General features: G+C 39.1%; 1 protein-coding gene across 1 annotated transcript; it reads right to left on the reverse strand.

Moving 5' to 3' along the window:
• Positions 1–1,936: 1,936 nt before the first annotated feature.
• On the reverse strand, positions 1,937–4,518 carry LOC122309049 (transcription factor MYB106-like). The gene is made up of 3 exons (XM_043122406.1): positions 4,243–4,518; positions 3,970–4,099; positions 1,937–3,363 (listed from the first exon to the last, which is right to left on the reverse strand). The coding sequence occupies exons 1-3, from the start codon at positions 4,373–4,375 to the stop codon at positions 2,454–2,456; spliced, it is 1,173 nt and encodes a 390-aa protein (XP_042978340.1). The 5' UTR covers positions 4,376–4,518; the 3' UTR covers positions 1,937–2,453.
• Positions 4,519–22,794: the final 18,276 nt, after the last annotated feature.

Raw genomic sequence — 22,794 nt, forward strand, 5'->3', positions numbered from 1 at the left:
TTCCAATTCACCTCCTGTCTCACCTTCACATTCACCTTCCAGCTCTCAGATTTCAATACCTTCTATTCCTCAAATAAATCATGAACATATAAATCCCAGAAGATCTGAAAGAATAAGGAATCCTCCCCCATACTTGCAGAATTTCTATTGTGGTAATATGGTCAAGCCTGCTTCAGCATCTCAGGAATCTTTCCATTGCTATCTTCCTTCTCCTGGTAAGCCATACTCTATTGCACATTTTCTTTCCACTACAAAATTGTCCCCTAAACATAGAGCTTTCATTTCTACTATATCTTCTACCTTTGAACCTAAAACTTTCAAACAAGCTAGCTCACATCCTCAATGGCAAACTGCCATGTCAGAAGAAATTAAAGCTCTTGAATTAAATAGAACTTGGGAACTTACAATTCTACCTCCAAATAAGACTGCAATAGGATGTAAGTGGGTTTATCGTGTTAAATACAAAGCTGATGGCACAATTGAAAGATACAAGGCTAGATTAGTGGCAAAGGGGTACACTCAACAAGAAGGCCTTGATTTTTTTGATACATTCTCCCCTGTGGCTAAAATGACAACAGTACGCACTTTGTTATCAATTGCTGCAATTAAGCATTGGCATTTACATCAACTTGATGTAAACAATGCTTTTCTTCATGGAGACTTGAATGAAGAGGTCTACATGCAGTTACCACCAGGGTACTCCTCACCAACTGATCCTAGAGTTTGCAAACTCAAAAAGAGTCTCTATGGTCTCAAACAGGCCTCAAGACAATGGTTTTCTAAGTTGTCTTCATCCTTGCTACAGTTTGGCTTCACTCAAGCAAAATCTGATTCTTCTTTGTTCATCAGACACAATTCAACCAGTTTTGTGGCACTCTTGATTTATGTTGATGATGTCATCATTGCATCTAATAATCTTGATGATATACTTACTGTTAAACAGTTTCTACATGATTCTTTTACAATAAAAGATTTGGGGGAACTCAAGTACTTTTTGGGGATTGAAATGGCTAGATCAGCTAAAGGCATCTCTTTGTGCCAACGCAAGTATGCTTTAGACATCTTGCAAGACAGTGGATTTTCAGGATGTAAACCTATAGCCTTTCCTATGGAATCTACCCTAAAATTGAGTGTCAATGATTCATCTCCTCCTCTGCCAGATCCTGCATTATATAGAAGACTTGTTGGCCGTCTACTATACCTCACTATAACCAGACCTGACCTATCTTATTCAGTACAAGCATTAAGCCAATTCATGGCTAAACCGAGTACCAAGCACCTTCAAGCTGCTGAAAGGGTTCTCAGGTACATTAAAGCAACACCAGGACAAGGCATTTTCTTATCTGCAGATTCTCATCTTCATTTAAAAGCTTATTCAGACAGTGACTGGGGTGGATGTATTGATACTAGAAGAAGTGTCACTGGTTTCACAGTGTTTATTGGAGATTCTCTCATCTCATGGAAGTCAAAGAAACAACCAACTGTTAGTCGATCCTCAGCTGAGTCTGAATACAGAGCTCTAGCCTCTACTACATGTGAAATTCAATGGTTAATGTATCTACTGGCTGACTTACATATTCCCCATCCACAAGCTGTTTTGCTTTACACTGACAGCAAACCAGCTTCTGAAATTGCATCAAATCCTGTTCAACATGAGAGGACAAAACACATCCAGCTAGATTGCCATCTGGTCCGAGAAAAATTACAAGAAGGACTGATCAAGATCATCCATATTCCTTCTAAACATCAGCTGGCAGACATATTAACTAAACCACTTGGTTCTCTTAATTTTCATCATTTAGTCCGCAAGATGGGAATGATTAATATCCATTCCCCTCTTGAGGGGGGGTGTTGGAATATCCAAGAACAAATTGAAGCATTAGAATTAAAATCATGTGAAGCAAAAATGCTAAAATCAAATAAAGAAACTGTTATATGACAGTTAAGTTAGTTGATGTAATAAGTTAGTTACATTTCTTGTTTTTCTTGTATCTGATATAGTAAAATCAGATAGCTTACAATGCCAATACGTGTATATAAATAGATGTGATGTAAAGCAGTATTCATTCAAGTAATTCAATTCATTCTTTTCCTATTCTCTGTTTCCTTCTCTTCCTTTTCTCTGTTTCTGTTTTACATATTTTACACTTCTTTTATATATAAATAGAAACTCCTCTATCATATCCAAACTAGCTAGTTTTTTGAACAACTAATATTTCCGAATAAAGTACGTACGACCTTTTAAGTACATTGAAATGAATAATATACTAAGATCATGATTTAGAACAAATTAATAACTGAAACGTAATTTTTTTTATGAATGAAAAGTAATTATTTTGAATACGGGTGGTGATCATAAATTGAGCAGTAACAACTAACATTTTAAGAAATATACTTATAATTTGAAATTTTAACTAACATCTTGATCGCCTTTTTTTTTTTTTTTGAAATTTTCAAAACAAAGGAGAATCAGTCGACGACGAAGGATTATTCACTAGATTGAGTATGCTGTTCCAGTAATGATTATTATTCTCCTCAAAGTTTCCGCTGCAGGTTTTATCTCCATTTTCCATAATGTTGTCTCCGGCCAACAATGAGTTCTTGTCGTCACCGTTGTAGGCCAAGATATCAGTGAAACCAGCTTCCACGATATTTGAGGGAGGCTTGTTTTCACTCATAGCCCTAAAGGAATCCGCAAACCATGCACTTTCCGTGGTATACGTCATTTCCTGCAATGACATTGTGTTATCCCATGTTTCTTTGAGTTCTTCTGGCATTTGACAGGCTGCTTTGATAATCCCAACCCCGCATGTAACCGAGCTATTGGCGGCGAAATCAAGTGCTGCGGCCACTTGGTTTTCCGTGAGTGCAACAGTACTTTGGATGGGGAATTCGTTAACCGAGAAGCTCAACGTGAATGTCGGAGATTCGAGGTCGTGATCTCCAGCGACTGGGAATATGCCGGCTCCGGTCGACTTTGACCATAACCCTTGCATGAGTTGCCATGCTTTGAGCACGTCAAGGCATGGCGGCAGTGCGGGTTGAGTGAGGGTTTTGTTGATGTTCTGAGCAGGAGCAGAGGAGATCATGACCTGCTGTTGAATAGGGTTGGACACAAGCAGCTTCGACTCCCTTACCAGTCTGGCCTCGGCTTCGAGCCGTGCGTTCTCCCACTGAGCCATGTGGCTTAAATTTGCTGCGTCTTTGGAGTCCCCACTTCCTGAGCCGAGGGCATCCATTTTGGGCTTGTGGGTCATGGGATCGATGCCCATTTTAGTTAGTCTTTTCTTAAGATGTGTGTTCCAGTAGTTCTTAATCTCGTTGTCGGTTCTCTTGGGCAAGTGAGTTGCAATTGCGGACCATCTGAAAACAAAAATCCTGTAAATTATAGAGAGGGGGCATTTTTCTCGTTTTCATGGCAGATTCAAGAATGATAACGACAAGGCAAAGATCCTGATAATGTTGATGCTAATCTTGTGCGTTGGGGTGGAATCTTGCACGTATTACAGCAGTTTCGATTTTCGTGTTCTATCTCATTCTCCACTTGATTTATTGGCGAAAAGGTACAGTCAACAATGTGAATGGCGCAGGGTCTTCATGTTCTATGTTCAAATGGCACTCTCATGAGCTTGATCAGAAAAAGGCCAGAAAAATGAAACTCTCAGTGGGTGTGTATATATATATAATTTATATGCAGTAATTTTTTACGTATTTTTTTATATATTTTAATTATATAATTAGTAATATATAAAAAAAATTAATACAATTAATTACATTAATAAAATGCATAAAAAATACACAAAATGACATATATATATATATATATATAGCTCAGTATGATCACCCAGAAAAGTTGACATTAGTGAGCCAATCGGTGTTGCGCGCACATATATTACTTGCATGCAGTCAATGAGTAGTACTACAAGAGGACGTGATTAAATAGTAAGAACCGTTGATTAATGTATATACCTGTTCCCAAGAAGAGCATGAAGCCGAATGATGGTCTTTTCTTCCTGTAAGCTGAACTTTCCTCTTTTGATATCAGGTCTGAGATAATTGGTCCATCTCAGCCTACAGCTCTTCCCACATCTCTGAAGCCCTAAAATTCACCCAAAACGAAGGAACCCAAAAAAAGAAACCATCAATTAGTGGTGTCATATAAATAGGCTATAATCCATGATACATATTACATAAATATTCACCAAAAAGCTAGCTAGCTAGGGTCCTCTATCGCAGGTATACCAGCCTTTGCGGGCAAAGCTCGCCAGCTTCCATGGCCGTGTTCTTCGATGTAAGCCAAAAGCTTCTGGTCATCCTCAGGGGTCCAGGGCCCTTTCTTCAGCCCCTCCTTCTCGCAGCATTGAGACCTGCCCATTCTTTGATACTCCCCAAGTAAAACAACTGTAGGGCCGTACGTAGGCCTCTGATATGAGAGAGAGAGAGAGAGAGAGAGAGAGAGAGAGAGAGAGAGAGAGAGGTTGCTTGGGGAGGGAGAGAGTAGAAGCACCGACGGCTCGAGGTGTTGGGAATAGGATGCGGTGATGTAGGAGATAACTAGGTCGATCAGCGCGACACAATATATAGATGATAAAAAAAAATTAAAAACTAAAAAAATTATAAATTATAATCAAATAAAAGACGACGGTTCATACCACGAGTTTTAGTGCACGAGTTTTAGTGCAGTGACTAAGGAGATAAGAAGATATAATTTTAATTGAAAATTAAATAAAATATTATTAGAATAATATTATTATTATTATATAAATTAAAAAAATTAAATTATTTATTATATTTCGTGCTATAATTTAAAAATTTAAAACATTTAAGACTATACACGTGGACTAAATCCAATTTACAGCTATAGAGACCGTAAATATCATTTTTTAAAATTATATGTTCTGCTTCAAAAAGATACAAACTATAGTTAAATATGGCCTCAAAAGACATTTTATTTTTACGATAACTCTTTTCGCCCCATAAACCCATAATTAATACGGTTGTTCAGCTTGCAAATACTTACTTGAAGCCATTTTGTTACCGCAAATACCTATTTGCAGAGATTTTTGTTGCCGCAAATATGTATTTATGGCAAGAAAAATTATTTGTAATCAGAAAAGTTGGTCGGGAGTTATAATATGTTATAAAAAAAAAATAGTTTTAAAACATAATATATATATATATATATATATATATAAAAATACACATCTTATATTATATTATAATCCATAAAACAATCACATAATTGTTTATAAAGCTTCTAAAAGCCCCTAATATTGCTACATGAGTTTAGTCCAAGAGTGATGCTAGGCTGCCGCCTAGTAATGACCGCTGGTGTGCCGCTTGATACAAATTTAACTTTTTATTTTTATTTTTCTTTTTATTCTCATATTTTTTAATATATTTAAATTTTTTAAAATAATAAAAAAATATATCAATATACTAAAAGTCACTTTCTTTCATCATCAAGTAAAAAGAATTTTAAAAAATTAAATACATGCAAGCTCAAAATAAAAAGACAAACTCAAACCGCATATATATTAATATAATTTTCGTTCCTTCAAATATAATTTTCCTTTATCCAAATAGCAATATTACTGACATGCACATGGGAATTTACTCCAAACAGACAATAATAACTATAGCCCAGAAAGATGTTTATTATGTGTTTTGGATTTTTTCTTTTTTTAGCAAATAGCAATATTACTGATCACATGCATATCGATGACCTACGACGTATATATTGTGTCATGGATGTGTAACTTTCGCACCCAAAAGCTCAGATGTCTGCATGCCCATCATTATCACACCAGCAAATACACGCTTCTTGGACCCAAAATTCTCAAGAATTGATATACTTGCTACTTTTTTATCAATCATTTATTATTTCAGTGTTTTCGAAATTTTTATTTTTTTATTATTTTCTTTCAAGTATATTTTTAACATTATTAATTATTAGGAAAAAATTAAAACAATATACAATTTCATTAATAGTCAATTCCTTAACTATTAAATAAACAAAAAATAATTAAAAAAAGTTAAAAATATAAAAAAGAGTAGTAAAAAGATAGTAGGAGGTTAGTACACCTATCATTATTCTTTTCTAATTACAAGTAATTTGTATATATGGTATAAAGTTATAAACCATTTGTATATTATAAGACCTATTACAATTATAAAAATAAAATTAAAAAACACCACTTTTTTAGAATGACAAATTGCTAGGGTCATGTATTTTGACATGCATGTTAATAAATTAACTTATAAACACTTTTTAATACTTGGAAATGCATTTAGCGGCAAGCTAATGTCCCTATAAAAGACTAAAGATGTATCAGAATTAAGGACCAGTTTAACTAGCTTTAAAAATTCTTTTTTAGAAAAATTAGTTTGTTTGTGTGTTATATATTAAAGCACTTTTTAATATTAAATAAGCTAATTAAAAGTACGTCTGAGACCTCAAACGTATTTTTTCAGATAATACGGAACATAATTTAAATTTTAAAAAAATTTGTCAATAGGCAAAAATACTTAAACAACTTTTAGATAATTTTAATTTTCAAACTTTCAAAAATAAGATCATAATCTTTTAAAAATTAAATAATCATAATTTCTACCTGAAAATCATTTTTTTTAATTTTTTTTCAAATAAATGTAATATATTTGAAAATAATTTATTACCAAATAATAAATAATTTTTTAATAATAAAATTTATTAATTAAGCAATAAGATATAAGCTCTAAACCTAGAAGCTATATTTTTCACTATAATTTCAAACATGTACTAAATCTTTGCAATCAAGACTTTTTGTGATCAATATTTTACTATTATAATATTTTAATATTATTTTATTTAATCTTTAATTAAAATCATCCCATTTTATTTAACTATTCCAGCAAAAAAGAAAATGACACTTTCTGACAAAAAGGACGAAAATTTATTTGCTTACTTTTTTTTTTTCTGTACAGCACCCCACGTTCCCTGTATTCCTGATCCCCGTCTTTATTTCCAATTTCTGCCTTCTGTAACTCTGTTGTCTTAAATCTTACTTGCCCCACCTCACTTTCTTATCTTTAATTTAATTATTTTCTTTTTTTTTTTCTTTTTTCTGTTTCCTTTTTATTACATGCATTACGTACGTTTTTATTTTAATGATAAACTGATTACGACTACATATACGATAATTAAAACATTCTGTTTATATATATATATATGTATATATATATGTCGAGCAGTGACAGTTTGCTTGGATGTATATTTACTTTATTAATAAAACATTCCTTTTTTTACATATGGGATGCAGCTGATCACAATTTACTTAGTCGATCAAGTGTATGTATTTTGAGTGAAAGCAACGGGTCCTACAGAAATCAATTAGTAAATGAATGCATGCACTCATTTCACTACGTAAGAGGGGACCCAAAAAAAAGGTTAAAACGAGCTAGCTAGAAATTTGTGTGGTTGGGGATGCTGCACGTTAGCATTTGTGAGACGAATTCATTGCCGCCATTACTTCTTGCCTAGCTAGATAGCTCCAAAATGTATGTTGATCTGATATTCATGGTCATTGATCATCTGCTACTGATCGAACGATAAAATAATTAAAGCAGGAAATTATGATCAAATCAGATGATAAGGCCGTACGTACATAATTATTGCTTATCATCATGATCTACCGGCCGGCCTGTCCGAAAAGAAGAAATTAAGGGTAATTAAATAGCAACATAAGTTCCGCAGAACCTTAAATATACTATAAGAAAAAGCGTTTTTTCACACGATTTTTTTTTTTTTTTTAAAAGTCAGGACCCCATGTACTAGAGGAGTCCCTACCCCAATTTTATTAAAAAATCTTCACTTTTGACGAAGAAATACCTTTAATTATAAATCTCACCCAACAAAAAAATCATTTCTTTCTAATAAATACCATCCTCATCCCCATCCTATCAAGACGAATTAAACCTCTAAGTCGTGTATACTGAAACTCCATCCCAAAAAAATCTATATTCTCCCCCAAAGTCTCCTTCTTTGCTAAAAAATCTGCAGCCATATTTGCTTCACGAAAAATATGACAAAAACGAGCGTTAATCTCTATGGAAATGACCCCTATCTCTTCCCAAAAATCCCACAAAAACCAAAGACGACAAATACCGGAGGCCAACCAACTCAAGATAACCTTAGAATCAGATTCTACTAAAACGTCATGCAAACCCAAATTTTTACACAACCTCAGCCCATCTAACAAAGCACAACATTCCGCCACCGTATTTGTAGCAACCCCATAATGATGCGCAAAGCCAGCAATGCATCTTCCAGAACAATCTCGAATAATACCCCCACCCCCTGCATCTCTTGGATTCACACGAGCCCCACCATCAACATTCAATTTCATCGTACCCCTCCTCGGCAATTCCCATTTAACAAAGGACAAATGTTTTTTTCTAATAGGAATAATCGGCACCTGTAACCCTTCCATAACTAGGAAATCATTTCGCTTCGTAACCTGAAAATTCTTCAAATTTCTGGACATATTAAAGATCATAACTTTCACTTGTCTAATAATATCATTTACCTGAAATGTAGCCCCTTCCATCCTTGCCGAGCACCTAGCTTTCCAAAGACACCAAGAAATAACAATGGGCATCACTCCACGAATCCAACCAGCTTGACTAATTTTTGCAGCTCTCCTCCACCAAAAAACCATCATCCCTTTCCAATTTCTAATCTGTGGCAACCTGATTTGACAAATATTAGCAAAATATTTCCAAACCATTTGAGCATTTAAACCCTCACACATAATATGCTGCAAAGTTTCAGATTTTGACTCTATACAACAGTGGCATTTAGAAGTTAAAGGAATCCCCAACCGCTGAATGACATCATCCGTTGGCACTACTCCTCTTTTTAATCTCTAGCAAAGAAAAGACATTTTTTTAGGAATTTTATCAAGCCAAAGCCACCTCCTCCACTCACATAACTACCCCCATTCTCTACATATGTCCCAAGCTGATTTTGTTGTGAAGTTGCCGTCCCAAGAATTCTTCCAAATAATAGCATCTGCCCTTGGTCTAAGCCTCACATTAGCCACGAAAATCTGCTGCATGATATCCGACGGCACCAGCTGACTTAAAACGTCCAGCTTAGGCCCCCTCTCGTAAAAAACTTCAGCAACCTGCAGGTGCTCACTTCCCACAACCGAGCACAAGTCCTTCAACGGACCTCCCCCTAGCCAATTGTCCATCCAGAAATTAATATTCCCAGCCCCTACCAACCATTTAGAATTTAGCAAAATTCTGGGCATCACCTCCATAATCCCCTTCCAAAACCGAGACCGTTTATTCTTACTCATTAAATTATAAACATGGTCCCGGCGAAGATATTTTTCCCGGAAAAAATCTGCCCATAGCGACACCCCCGTAACCAATTTCCATCCAAACTTCATAAAAAGAGATTGCTGCACTTCTACCAAGTCTCTAATTCCAATACCACCCTCTTCCACTGGCTTGCACATCTGATGCCACGCCACCTATTTACGTTTCTTATTTCCCAGCGAAGACCCCCAAAGAAAATCTGAAAAAATCTTGTTAATCATCCCAAAAACTGCCTTGGGCACTTTTACAACGGACAAAATATGAATAGGCATGCTATTTAAAACATGCCGTAAAAGCAAAATCTTACCACCAAACGATAACATCTTACTCTTCCACCCTGCAAGTTTTTTTTTTAATTCTAGCCAAGGTGCCATCAAATAAAGAAATTTTCAGCCTTCCCAAATATAACGGAACACCCAAATATACACACGGCCAAGATCCTTCTTCAAAACCGGAAATGCCTTTAAGATCATTTTTTCTAGCCAAAGACATATGAGAAGGGAAAAAAATTGTAGACTTACTTGGGGTAATTAATTGTCCCGAAATCTTCTCATAACGATGAAGAGTTGTCATTAGCCTTCTCATAGACACTCTCCCACCATTGGTAAAAATTAAAACATCATCCGCATAAAGCAAATGAGTGATAAGAGTACCTCCCCCTGGATGATAAGGTTTAACAATCCCTTGACTGAACTTCTGATGTAACATGCGCGAGAGGAGCTCCTGCGACAAAATAAACAAGTAAGGTGAGAGAGGATCTCCTTGCCGTACACCCCTTGAAGCCTGGAAAAATCCTTTTGAACATCCATTCAACATGATAGAATAAAAAGGAGAAGAAATAGTGTTGAAAACTAAATTTCTCCATTTGTCCGAGAAACCCAGTCTACGTAAAACTTCAAGAAGAAATTTCCAATTCACCCGATCATACGCCTTTGCCATGTCCAGCTTTAACATCACATTACCTCCTCTCACCTTCCTGCTTAACCCTTGAACTAATTCTTGTGCCAAGGCCATATTATCAAAAATACTCCGACCTGGAATGAACGCAACCTGTTCCTTAGATATAATTTTATCAAGAATAGGCGCCAGACGTGAAGCCATAATTTTTGTCATAATTTTGTAAACCACTGAACATAAACTGATAGGCCGAAACTGACCAAATCCCATAGGTTCTTCCACCTTCGAAATCAACACCAAATTTGTCGCACCAAAAAATTTAGAGAAAGGGTTACCTTCAAAGACTTCCTTGGCCATGTCAACAATGTCAGCTTTCACAATATCCCAAGCCAAAGAAAAAAATGCAGCTGAAAAACCATCCGGTCCTGGACTACTATCCATAGGAATAGACCGAATAGCCTATAAACCTCATCTTCCGACGGCAGCCTACACAAAGCATCATTCTCCGCATCGGTAACAACTGGGGATAGCAACGCCAACTCAGGTTCCTAAATACTAGCATAAGACCCTGTGAAGAGTCCCTGATAAAACTGGACAGCCTCTAGATGCACTGCTTCAGCCGACTCTAGTTCCCTACTATCCTCCAACACCATTTTATCAACAATTTTATTTTTTTTCTTCACCCTCATCGCAGCATGAAAAAACTTAGAATTGGAATCCCCCTCAGCCAACCACTTAATGTGAGATTTTTGACAAGCTAACATCTCTTCCCGATTCACCCATTGTAAATGAGCCTTTTTAGGTTGTAGCATCTCTTCTTCCACCTGCAAAGAAAAATTTGTAACAAGATTTTCCTCAAGGCGTTGAATCTGATTTTCAAGTCTATTAATCTCCACCTCAACTCGACCAAAGACATCCCTATTCCATTTTATCAGCACATGCTTCAACCTTTTCAATTTTCTACTAACCCGCACCATGGCACATCCCTCCACATAATCGCCCCAACTCTACTCCACCAAAGACAAAAACCCATCATGAGATCCCCACATACGTAAAAATCTAAATGGCTTCACAATAGAAATATTCTTCTTAAACAAAAGAAACAGCATAGGAGCATGATCCGAAGATGACCGAGGAAGATAACTGTAATTCGACCCCTCAAACAAATTAATAAACTGCATATTAACCAAAATACGATCCAAACGAGCCCAAATACGCCGTCCTCCATTCTGCCCATTACACCAAGATAGTGTGTTACCACAAGAAGGAGGCTCTATTAAAGCACAAACATTAATCCAATCATTAAACTCAGCTTTAGCCCGAGGAGCCTTAAAAAGGCCCCCAATCTTTTCGCTATCCGTGCGAATAATATTAAAATCACCCCTAATGAACCAAGGTTGCCCCTGCGGATCTTGTACCCTGAGATAATCCCATAACTCGACTCTTTTTTCCTGAAAACAACTAGCATACACGAACGAAGAGAAAATACGCCTTGACCCAAACACAAACCAACCAGAAATAGCTTGATCAGAACAAGCCGTCAACTGAAAATCCACCTCAGACGCCCAAAACAACCAAATCTTTCCCCCCACTTCAGCATTATTCACAAAAGAGGGAAAGCCCATCCATCGTGCCCATCGACTACATTTATTTTTATTCAAAAAAGGCTCTAAAATAGCCACCACCAATGGTCGGCTTTTATTTAAAATATGCCAAAGTCTAAACTTTGACGAAATAATACCCCTAATATTCCAAATCAATATAGACATAAAAAACTTCAAAGAAATTTTTTGGAACGTGTACGCCGTTCCAACGCAACAACAGATTTTTCTTTTCTCAACCCCTTTACCTTTTTTAGAGGTACATGCATGTCTGGATCTGAGTCAAAAACCTTTGCAGCCAGTTCATTTAACTCATCATCTTGATCACCTTCCGACCCCGCTCGGCCAGAATCCCTTGGCTCTACCCTTTCCGAAATAAAAAAATCTCCATCTCTATCCATACCCCCAAGCTTAAATTCTAAAGACTCATCGATCATTCTCAAAATACTTCTCGGCGCTGAAGTGTTAGAACTGTGCAGAGCCTCCAAACCTGCATCTGAAGACTTATCATCCTCCACATCACTCCATTTTGCTGGACTCCTATACGGTGAGTGGATCGGCAACAAAATTTCCAGCACCCCCTCCTGCTCCAACTCCTTTTCCCGAATGCATCTGTCTGCTCTCCTTTCCACCTGAGGCTCTACAGAACTGTTAGACCCCCTCTGCTGCACCTTCGTTATATCAGTAACCAAGACCTGCGACTCACACGGAACAATATCTGTTTGAATCATATCACAAAAAGGCCCCAGTTTTTCCGAAATCAAGACCGGTTCCGCCGTGTGTAATACTGGAACCTGTTCTTCAACCCGATCAAACCCAATACCCAGCGGAGAGATAAAAATGATAGGGACTTTATCTTCAACCTTCTCCTTTTGCCGTTCAGAGATTTTTTTCAAGATCACCTGTCTCCTAGACGTCAAACACTCACCTTTCTCAACCTGCCTATTATTCTAAGCATATTTTTTCCCGTTAGATATGATTTCCTTCCAAACAACCTTTCCAGAATTAACCTGTCCTCCTCCTCCCTGAACCTCCTTTTTCCTCTTGCTCATTCTGTTCCGGTTACACTTATCTTCCGTGTGCCCCTGTTTTCGACAAGAATAGCAAAAACTGGGGACTGATTCGTAGAAGATTTCTTGGAAGTGACTAGTTTCCCCATGTGAAGCACCCAACCAGAACGATTTTCATAAGGAACCGGCCACATTAACCTCCACACAGATACGAGCTGCTTCCGGACGTGTTACACAGGCCGTTGCATTATCCCTCTTCAAAAACTTACCAATTCCATCACCAATGCTCCGTAAGATAGACTCCTGAAAGAAGTTTGGTGGAAGTCCAGGTAGAGACAACCAAACCGGAACCCAAGGCGAGTCTTCTTCCTCAATAAAATCAGGGGACCAATGGAATACCCTATACGGAACACCCAGCACTTCCGAGTTTCCCCTAGCCATCACTGAAATAAAATCTTCCTCCATCACCAGCCGAACAAGGACATTACGTGGGTTCCTTAACTGCCCAATCACTGGAACAGCTCTCAGACCCCAACAATTTTGAATAAAGCTTCTGATTTGGTCCAACGATGGCCTTCACCTCAAAAACTTCAAGACCACCAAAAACCGAAACGGTTCCGCCGAGCTCTGTACCTCTGCTTTTGAGAAAACAAAGTACATCTCTCCATCTAAGAATTTCAGCTCTCTATGCGGGATATTAACACACGACAACAGCTGAGGATTAGTGCCCAGAAATTCTGCAAACCGACGCCGTGCAGGCTCCCAGCCAACCTTCCCATCCGTAACCTTCTCACCCAGCACAGACTTGCTCAGGCCACCGTCCCCCACCTGCCCATCAACTGCCGACGAAGGCATAGGGCCGGCGCCCTCAATGTTACGCACGAAACAGTTCCCCAAGTTTGAGAGAAAAGAAAACCTAGTGCCACGTCATTACGTCCTCTCTCATTTTTCCCTATGATTACGTTCGCGATTTTTTGATCCCGTGACTAACGTTAGTGGGAATTTTTCACTCGATTTTGATTGTGGTGAGGTGGAGATATACAGACTTGAGGATCATATTTTGTGGCTAGAGGAGTTGGCAAGAAATTTTTCTGTTCAAGTTGAAGGTGAGTTGCTCCATGCTAAACAAACACATTTGCAATGGATTCACCGTAAGGAGACTTTGGCTTACCAGAAGTTACGTATAAAATAGTTGGTGGAAGGGGACTCTAACTTAAAATTTTACCATGCTGCAAAGAGGGTGAAGAAAAAGATAAAAAACCATGTATAGAATGTCAATGGAGGATGGAAGGGTTCTTGATTCAGCGGATGCAATTCATATGGAGGCTATACAGTATTTTTAGGGGATTTTTTCCAGGTCAAACGTGTTCACTAATGTACCGGAATTTGATTTGTTAACTTTAGCCGTAACAGTAGAAGATAATGATTCATTGTGTAGGGTGCTGTCGGTAGAAGAAGTTCAGTCAGCTCTTCGGTCTATACCTATGGATAGTAGTCCTGGACCGGATGGGTTTTCAGCTTTATTTTTTATGTTGGATTGGGACATTATTAAAGATGATCTTCTAGAGATGGCAAAGGATTTTTTTGAAGGTCAACATTTTTCTATGTTTTTTGGTGCTACTAATTCGGTATTGATTCCTAAGGTGGAAGAGCCTGTGGGTTTTGGTCAGTTTCGGCCTATTAGTCTTTGTTCGGTGGTGTACAAAATCATGATGAAAATTATGGTTACTCATTTGGCTCCTATTCTTGAAAGAATTATTTCTAAGGAACAGGCAGCATTCATCCTAGGATGTAGTATTTTTGATAATATATCTTTGGCCCAAGAGTTGGTTCACGGGATGAATCGGAAAGTAAGAGGGAGTAATGTGATGCTAAAGATTAATATGACAAAGGCTATGCCTGTGTTAATTGGAAATTCCTTATGGAAGTTATACGTAGGTTGGTTTTCTCCAAAAATTGGAGGAATCTAGTGTTCAATGCTATTTCTTCTCCATTTTATTCGGTGTGTTGAATGGTTGTACCAAAGGTTTTTTTTAGGTGTCGAGGGGATTGTGGCAAGGTGATTCTTTATTGCCTTATTTATTTATTTTGTCACAGAAAGTTCTTTCGCGCATGTTGCACCAGCAATTCAGTTTGGGGCTTATTAAGCCTTATCATCCGGGGGGTGGTTCTCTGATCTCTCATTTGCTTATGGATAATATTTTGATTTTTGTCAATGGTGGAAAATTGTCAATAAGGAATCTCATGTCAACCTTGCACCGATACGAGGAGATGTCTGGACAATTGATTAGCCCAAGTCTACTATTTTTTTCTCCTCCAATATTCTATTGGAAAGAATGAATGAACTCAAAGTGATTTCCAGGTTTGAAGAGGGCGTGTTTGTATCTGGGAGTTCCTTTTTATGTGGGGTGGTTAAAGATCACTTTATTTGATGGTTTCTTGACAAGGATTCAGAAAAAACTAGCGGCATGGAAGAGCAAGATTTTATCATTTGGGGAGAAGATTTTGCTTATGAGACATGTGTTGAATAGCATGCCATGCAACGACACTCAGAAGGTCATGTTGTTCACAAATGTATGAAACTCCTCTGTCAGTGTCTCGACCTTCTGACTGTGGATATTGACACGATGGGCAATCTATGCAACGGTTTGCTCTACATGCACAATCTGCCTATCGATCTGTCAGTCTATATGCGCCGTCATCTCTGAGATCACTGCGTCAATGCAAGTTGGTCAGACATCCCTTGTAGCTGCACCCATTGGTTGTTGACCAGTACTCCCAGTCTGGGGAGTAACATCGGGCCCAAACTACGTCGGTGGAACAAGATCTGGTACAGGGCAAGAATGATGTTGAGCATACCCCCTCCCTTGTCCAATGCTCTGACGATGTGTGGTTATGTCGAGAGGGCTCTTTTGGTCTATCACCCACTCCTCCGCCTAGAGTGGCACGTTCTGGGCTAGTAATAGCCAACTCAGGATGACTCTGTATGGGAGGTTGTCCATTGAGACAATACTTGCCTGGTTACTGATCCTCTCAAAAATCCTCCATGGAAAATCGATCAGCTCTCCACATGCCACACGTATCAGGAATTGTGCGCAAGCCTGGCTGAACGTGATCTTATGTACCACTGGATCTAGATTGTTTGCAATAATAAATTGCAACATGCGGAAGAAAGGCATCAATTGATTCTAATTGAAGGAGTTCTTCTTCTCTAGTTGCTCCCAGTCTCTGCCAGTGAGGATGTAGAAGTCTTCATCTCGATCGTCAACATTAGGCTCGTCCATAGTGTCCTCGGCCTTAACTGGGCCAGTAGATGATACAGATGTGCCTACATCCATGCGGCCTGCACCTATAGATGCTCCAGGTCCTGTGCCCCATGCTGAGGAGCTGCTGTGTCTCCAGCCTAAGCAACTAGTATAATCTCACCCGTCTTAGCTACCCTACGGATCTCGAGCAAGTCAGCGATAACATCCACCGAGACCTCGAACTGTACACCGCGTATAGTCACGGTGTGGGAGGATGTGTCTTGAGGCATGGAGCACATCTCCATGTAAAACTCCCGGACCATTAAGAGGTAAATCATCCCCCTCAACGAGCACATTAGGACCCATCCTCTCATCACGAAGATGTCTCTCAGCGTCTTCTGCTCCCAAGTCAGCTCATCGAACTCATTAATTAAAACTTCTCGTTCGGCCATGACTGTTCAGGCCTTGAGTCGAGTAGTGCCCTTGTTGGCTCCCTCTTGGCCCCATTTCCTTGTTGTCAATAGATAATCCATATCCTGGATTAATAAGAACAAAATATTAGAACTATAGTTATTAATATTTTGTAATAAAATTAAAACTGTTATTGCTAACATTCAAACGTTTAGATGTAAACATTCGAATGTTATAAGTAAAATTTGAATGTATAATACTACGCGTTCGAGGTTGACTGTCAAATTGTCAAATGTTCGAACGTGTTTATGTTTAAATGTTCAAACGTTATGAGAATTGATGCATGTGCAAACAGGGGAAATGTTACATTCGAACAATTCCAACTGAAATGTTTGGACGTAAGTACATGTTCGGAACTCAAAGATTAACGTTCAAACGTATTCTACAACATTTGAAGCTCAAAAGCCACCGTTTGAACTTATTATACCACATTCAAACGTAAGAGTAACGTTCGAATGTGGTATGGAAACGTTCGAAAGTTTATTATGCTTTGGAATGTGAAAGGTCTTAAGTTCAAATGTTATAAATATATATTTGGAATGCTATTAGGTTTTAAATGTATATCTTAAACGTTTGAACGTATATAAATTTCATGTTCAAACGTCAAAGATGTTTTGAAACTCAACGATCGTTAATGCTTGAACGTTGCTGTGTAAAATTTGAATGTTACGACACAGAAATGGCTCAGTTTACTCAGCCATTCTCAAAATGCCAAAATACACAACATTTGACCAAAAGTCACTGTAGAAATAAAGTATAAACTTCAAGGAATTTTTCTACAGTGGCCAGCTAGAAAATCAAGTTGAAGTTTTAGCCACCAATGGGAACCAAAAATCCCATAAACCTATGGTTTTTAGCTTCAAACGAGTTAAAGAGAAGGACTTACCTCTTTTGTGACGGCTATAGTGGTCTTTGACGGCAGCAGTTACAAAGGAGGACGGCGGAGGCAATAGAAATCTAACATGGAGAAATGAAAAATGCGGTACTGTCATTGCCTTTTATACATGTAACATTCAAACGTTACTTAGTTGACTTTCTAATGTAGATTTAATGTTTCGATCGTATGATGCAAACATCTAAATGTTTAAGTGGAAAATTCGAACGTAGCCACATGTATTAACTTAAATCAAATAATATTATATATAAATAATATATATAACTAACGTTTGAACGTTACTTAGTTGACATTCAAACATAAAATTTAATCTTTTGAATGTATGATGAAAACGACCAAACGTTTAAGTGGAAAATTCGAATGTAGCCATGTATATTGACTTAAATCATAGGGATAGTATTATATATAAATAATATATGTAACGAGCATTCAAATGTTTTTTTTTTTTTGAAAGGATCAACTGCATTTCATTAGAGTAAATGCTGGATACATGGAGGGTAATCCTCCAGAAGGATACAATCCTCTGAACAATTCAGAGCAAACTTTGCTAGAGTATGGGCAATTACATTCAACTCTCTAGGAACATGATGAATTGACCACTCTTGGAACCTTGACAACAAGGACTTGACATCTCTAACTACCATACCAACAGCACTCCAGTTTTCTTCCGCGTCTTGGACAGCCTGAACCACATTGAGAGCATCACCTTCTAAGACAATATGAGTTAAACCCAGTTCAGCACACAAAGTGGTGGCTCTTAGTGCTGCTGCCGCCTTCCCAAGCAAAGGATCAGGGGTTAGATTGATGGAAGAACAGAGAGAGGCCGTGACCAAGCCTTCTGAGTCTCTTACAATCACCCCAATTCCAACCCTGGAACTACCCTTATCAATGGCTGCATCCCAATTGGCTTTGAAGAAAGCTGGTCGAGGAGCAGACCAAATGGATCCAGACACCACCTGGTGTTTAACCTGCCTTACCCCACTGTCCACCCAAGAATCAATGGCTTCCATCTCAGCATGAACCTGCTGTGACACCTGAGAAGGGGATTGAAATTTATCCTCAAAGATCCAAATGTTTCTCCTTTGCCACACTGCCTTAGCTGTTACTGCAATTTCTATCAGTTCTCTCTTGGACAACTGGTTCCATAGTGGCATTAGGATTTCTCTGAATGAGACATTCAGGACATCCAGTTTCTGAATCCTTCTTGAGCTTTTTGACCACACGTCTTGAGCTGCTGCACAAGTCCAGAGAGCATGTGAGACTGATTCAGGATACTTGAGACATATTGGGCATGCAGGGGACTTCAACACCTTTTTCTTAAACAGATTCGAATTCGTAGCTAGGGACTCCCTTACAGCCCTCCACAGAAAGCTTTTGGTGGCTTGAGGAGCTTGGAGGCCCCATATCTTGTTCCAAAAACCTGAAGAGCATTGTTTTTCTGAGGGTTGGCCTTTGCTTTCTTCTCTGATGGAGCCTTGTAAGTGGTAAGCACTTCTAACTGTGAACCTCCCATTTCTTGAGCATCTCCAGGTCAAAACATCTTGGTTCCTGCATGGGCTAAGGGTCATCTTGTAAATTGAGCTTGCCTCAGTCTCTGAAAAAATAGCTTGGATGAGAGGTAGATCCCACTGCATTGTATCACTGTTAATAAGTTCAGAAACTGTTGCATCGGCATTGAGGATGGAAATAGGAGATTGCACTCTATAGGTTGAGGGGCATGGGAGCCACTTATCCTGCCAAATCTTCACATGCTGTCCATTCCCTATCCACCACATGAGTCCCTCCTTGAGAACTGATCTTGCTGAGAGGAAGCTCCTCCAAACAAATGAATCACTAGCTTTTGGTTTGACTGAGAGGAACTCTGAATTCAGATAGTATTTAGCCTTAAGGATCTAAGCTACAAGGGATGATGGATTTTTGATGATCCTCCATCCTTGCTTGGCCAATAAAGCAAGATTAAAAAACTCAAAATCCCTAAAGCCTAGACCCCCTTCCTTCTTTGGTTTTCCAAGGGCCTGCCAGCTCAGCCAGTGTATTTTCGACCTGTTCTCTTTCTGACCCCACCAAAAGGACTGCAACAACTGGTTGAGACCTCTTATAATAGACTTGGGAAGTTTAAAGATACCCATGCTATAGGTTGGGATTGACTGCAATACTGACTTTAACAAGGTCTCTTTACCAGCTTGGGATAGCACACCAGTCTTCCAATTTGCCATTTTTGATTTGACTCTATCTAGCAGTGAACTGAAGGCTTTTGTTTTTTGTCTTCCAATATAGGATGGTAAACCCAAGTACTTATCAAAAGCACCGGAGGCTCTAATCCCTGCTTGTTGGAGGATGGTTTGTTGCACCTCTCTCTTAGTGTTATTGCTGAAAAATATAGAGGTTTTGTCCAAGTTCAATCTTTGACCAGAAGCTTGTTCATACTTGCTCAGGACTTGCTGTAGTCTACTCCACTCTGCTGGGTTTGACTTGCAAAAGACCAGGCTATCATCTGCAAATAAAAGGTGGGTAACATGTAGACCCCCTCTGATTGTTGGGATCCCAGAAACAAGGCCTTGCATTTCAGCTTGGTTGAGGTTGTGGGTTAAAAATTCTGAGCAGATGATAAAGAGGTAGGGAGATAGAGGGTCTCCCTGTCTGATACCTCTAGAGGGTGAGAAAGGTTCCTGAGGGCATCCATTGACTAGCAGTGAATAACTGACAGTCGATACACATTCCATCACCAAGCTTATCCATCTATCAGCAAATCCCATCTTTTCCATGATTCTTTGCATAAAAACCCACTCCACACGGTCATAGGCCTTACTCATATCAAGTTTTAAGGCCATAAAACCATTCATCTTCCCTCTTAATCTGGTTTGCATAGTGTGCAACAGTTCATAGGCAATAACTACATTATCTGAGATTAGTCGCCCTGGGACAAAAGCACTCTGAGTTGGGGAGATTATGTTAGGCAGGATGAGTTTGAGCCTATTAGCAATAGTTTTAGAGATGATCTTGTATAAAACATTGTATAGGCTGATGGGTCTATAATCTGTTACTGCTTGAGGGGATTTCTTTTTTGGGATCAGAGTTATATAGGTCTGATTGAGCTCACCAATACCCTTTCTATCGTTGAGTGCCTCAAGGACTGCTTCTGTGACCTTCTTACCTACAGTGTCCCAATGATTCTGGTAGAAGGCAGCTGGGAAGCCATCTGGGCCAGGGGATCCCATTGGGTTCATGCCTTTAACAGCTGTGATTACTTCATTTTCTGTAAACTCCCGAGTCAATACATCATTCATATCTTCATTCACTGAAGGCTGAAAAGACTGCAAAGCAGCCTCTATATTAGATGGTTCAGAGGTGGTAAAAAGATTCTGGTAGAAGAGGAGGAAAGTTTTGGCCACTTGTTCCTGGTTATAAGCTAACACCCCTTCCTCATTGGCAACCTTTTTAATAGAGTTTACTTGTCTTCTTTGAGTAGCACATTTATGGAAGAAATTGGTGTTTCTATCCCCATCTTTCAACCACTTTTGTTTGGCTCTTTGTCTCCACTTCAGCTCTTCCTCTTCCAAAAGTCCATCTAGTTCTCTCTGAGCAGCTTTAATATGGCAACTATGATGGCCTAGATCAGATTCTTGTAGCTGTCTTAAGGCTTCTCTTTTTTGAGTTAGAAGCTTCTTATGGTTTCTAAAAGCCTCTTTGCTCCAGAACTTGAGTTTGTTCCTGCATACTTCCATTACTTTCCTAACAGTTGTTATCTTCATTCTTGCAGGGAAATTCTGTTTCCACACAGCTTGCACCAGATCACTACAACCCTCTCTCTTTTCCCAAGCTACTTCATACCTGAATATCTTCTGTTTTGGGACAACTTCTTGGTCAGGGTTCCCACACACTACCAATAGAGGATTATGGTCTGAGCATTGGCCTGGGAGTACATATGTCTGGTTAATAGCATAGGTGTTAAGCCAATCCTCATTTACTACTGCTCTATCCAGTCTAGATTTAGTGAAGCCATCACCCTCCCTTTTATTACACCAGGTATACTTGGATCCAATATAGCCAATATCCTTCAAACCACAATCAGATAGGGCCACTCTGAAATCCTCCATTTGTTGGAAGGGTCGAGCATTAGAGCCAATTTGTTCTTCTTGTAAGAGGATCTCGTTAAAATCTCCTACACACAGCCAAGGGTTGTTGATATTGGTATGGATTAGCCTCAGGAGATCCCAACTTTCACCTCTTTTTGCAGTTGCAGGTTGGCCATAAAAGCCAGTTAAGATCATTTTATTGCTTGTGATATCAGATTTAACAGAGATGGAAATATGGTGATGTGAGTATGAATCTAACTCAGCCTCCAAGTCTTTCTTCCAAATAAAAGCCAAACCACCACTCCTGCCAATACTATCCACTGAAAAGCAGGATTCAAAATTAAGCCTGTCCCTAATGGACTCAATTCTTTCCCTTCTACATTTAGTTTCACATAAAAAAACCACATCCGGGCTCTTCTCCTTCACCAAGAGGTGAAGTTCACGAACTGTCCGAGGGTTCCCAAGCCCTCGGCAGTTCCAAACTAAGTGTTTCATGGGGATTGGCAGGGCTGGACACCAGCCACTGCCATCTTAGCTTGCTTTGTTCTCCTTCTAGTCATAATGAGTCCATGCCATTCCTCGCTTGGCCTTTTCTTACTGTTACTAGCATTGATCTCATCCATGGGGACATCAGGAGGGTCCTGGATCTTTGAGAGGTCCTGTGATCCTTTTTTGCCCAGGTTCCTAGCTCTTCTTTTCCACGTGGGTCCTTTATGGTGACTCATTCTAACTTGTTTAATGGGAGAGTTCTGAGAGGGAGAACTGACCTGAGGGATGTCTCTAAGGGGACTAATATTATGCAAGCCTTCTTGTCTCGTAACCATGCCTTGGTTGGGTAGGACTAAATTAGAATGCACGTGGTCCATGGCACCCTCTTTGGTCACGTGTGTATTCCCAAGGCTATCACAGCTTGCCTGGGTGTTGGGAAAGTCAGACTGGGTGTTGGAGTAGTACTTGCTATTCTTGCCGTGTAAAAGTCCACTGAGTTGGTAGTTGTCAGAGCTCCCCATATCGGCTTGCTCAAAATCTGCTGCATGCTTGCCCAGATCATGCTGTCCCATCCCATCTCTATCATACCTACTATCTTCAGATGTGTTTTGGCGCCAACTTCCTGAATTCTCAAAAACACCTCCTCTCTTGCCAAAAAACTGTGACGTTCTCTGTTGGGAATTGGCTCTAAGCCAGGATCCATACTGCATGGCAGCTTCCTCTCGTGGTTTTCCACCCGAGTGA

Source organism: Carya illinoinensis, chromosome 5 (genome assembly GCF_018687715.1).
Source record: "Carya illinoinensis cultivar Pawnee chromosome 5, C.illinoinensisPawnee_v1, whole genome shotgun sequence".
Taxonomy (NCBI): Eukaryota; Viridiplantae; Streptophyta; class Magnoliopsida; order Fagales; family Juglandaceae; genus Carya; species Carya illinoinensis.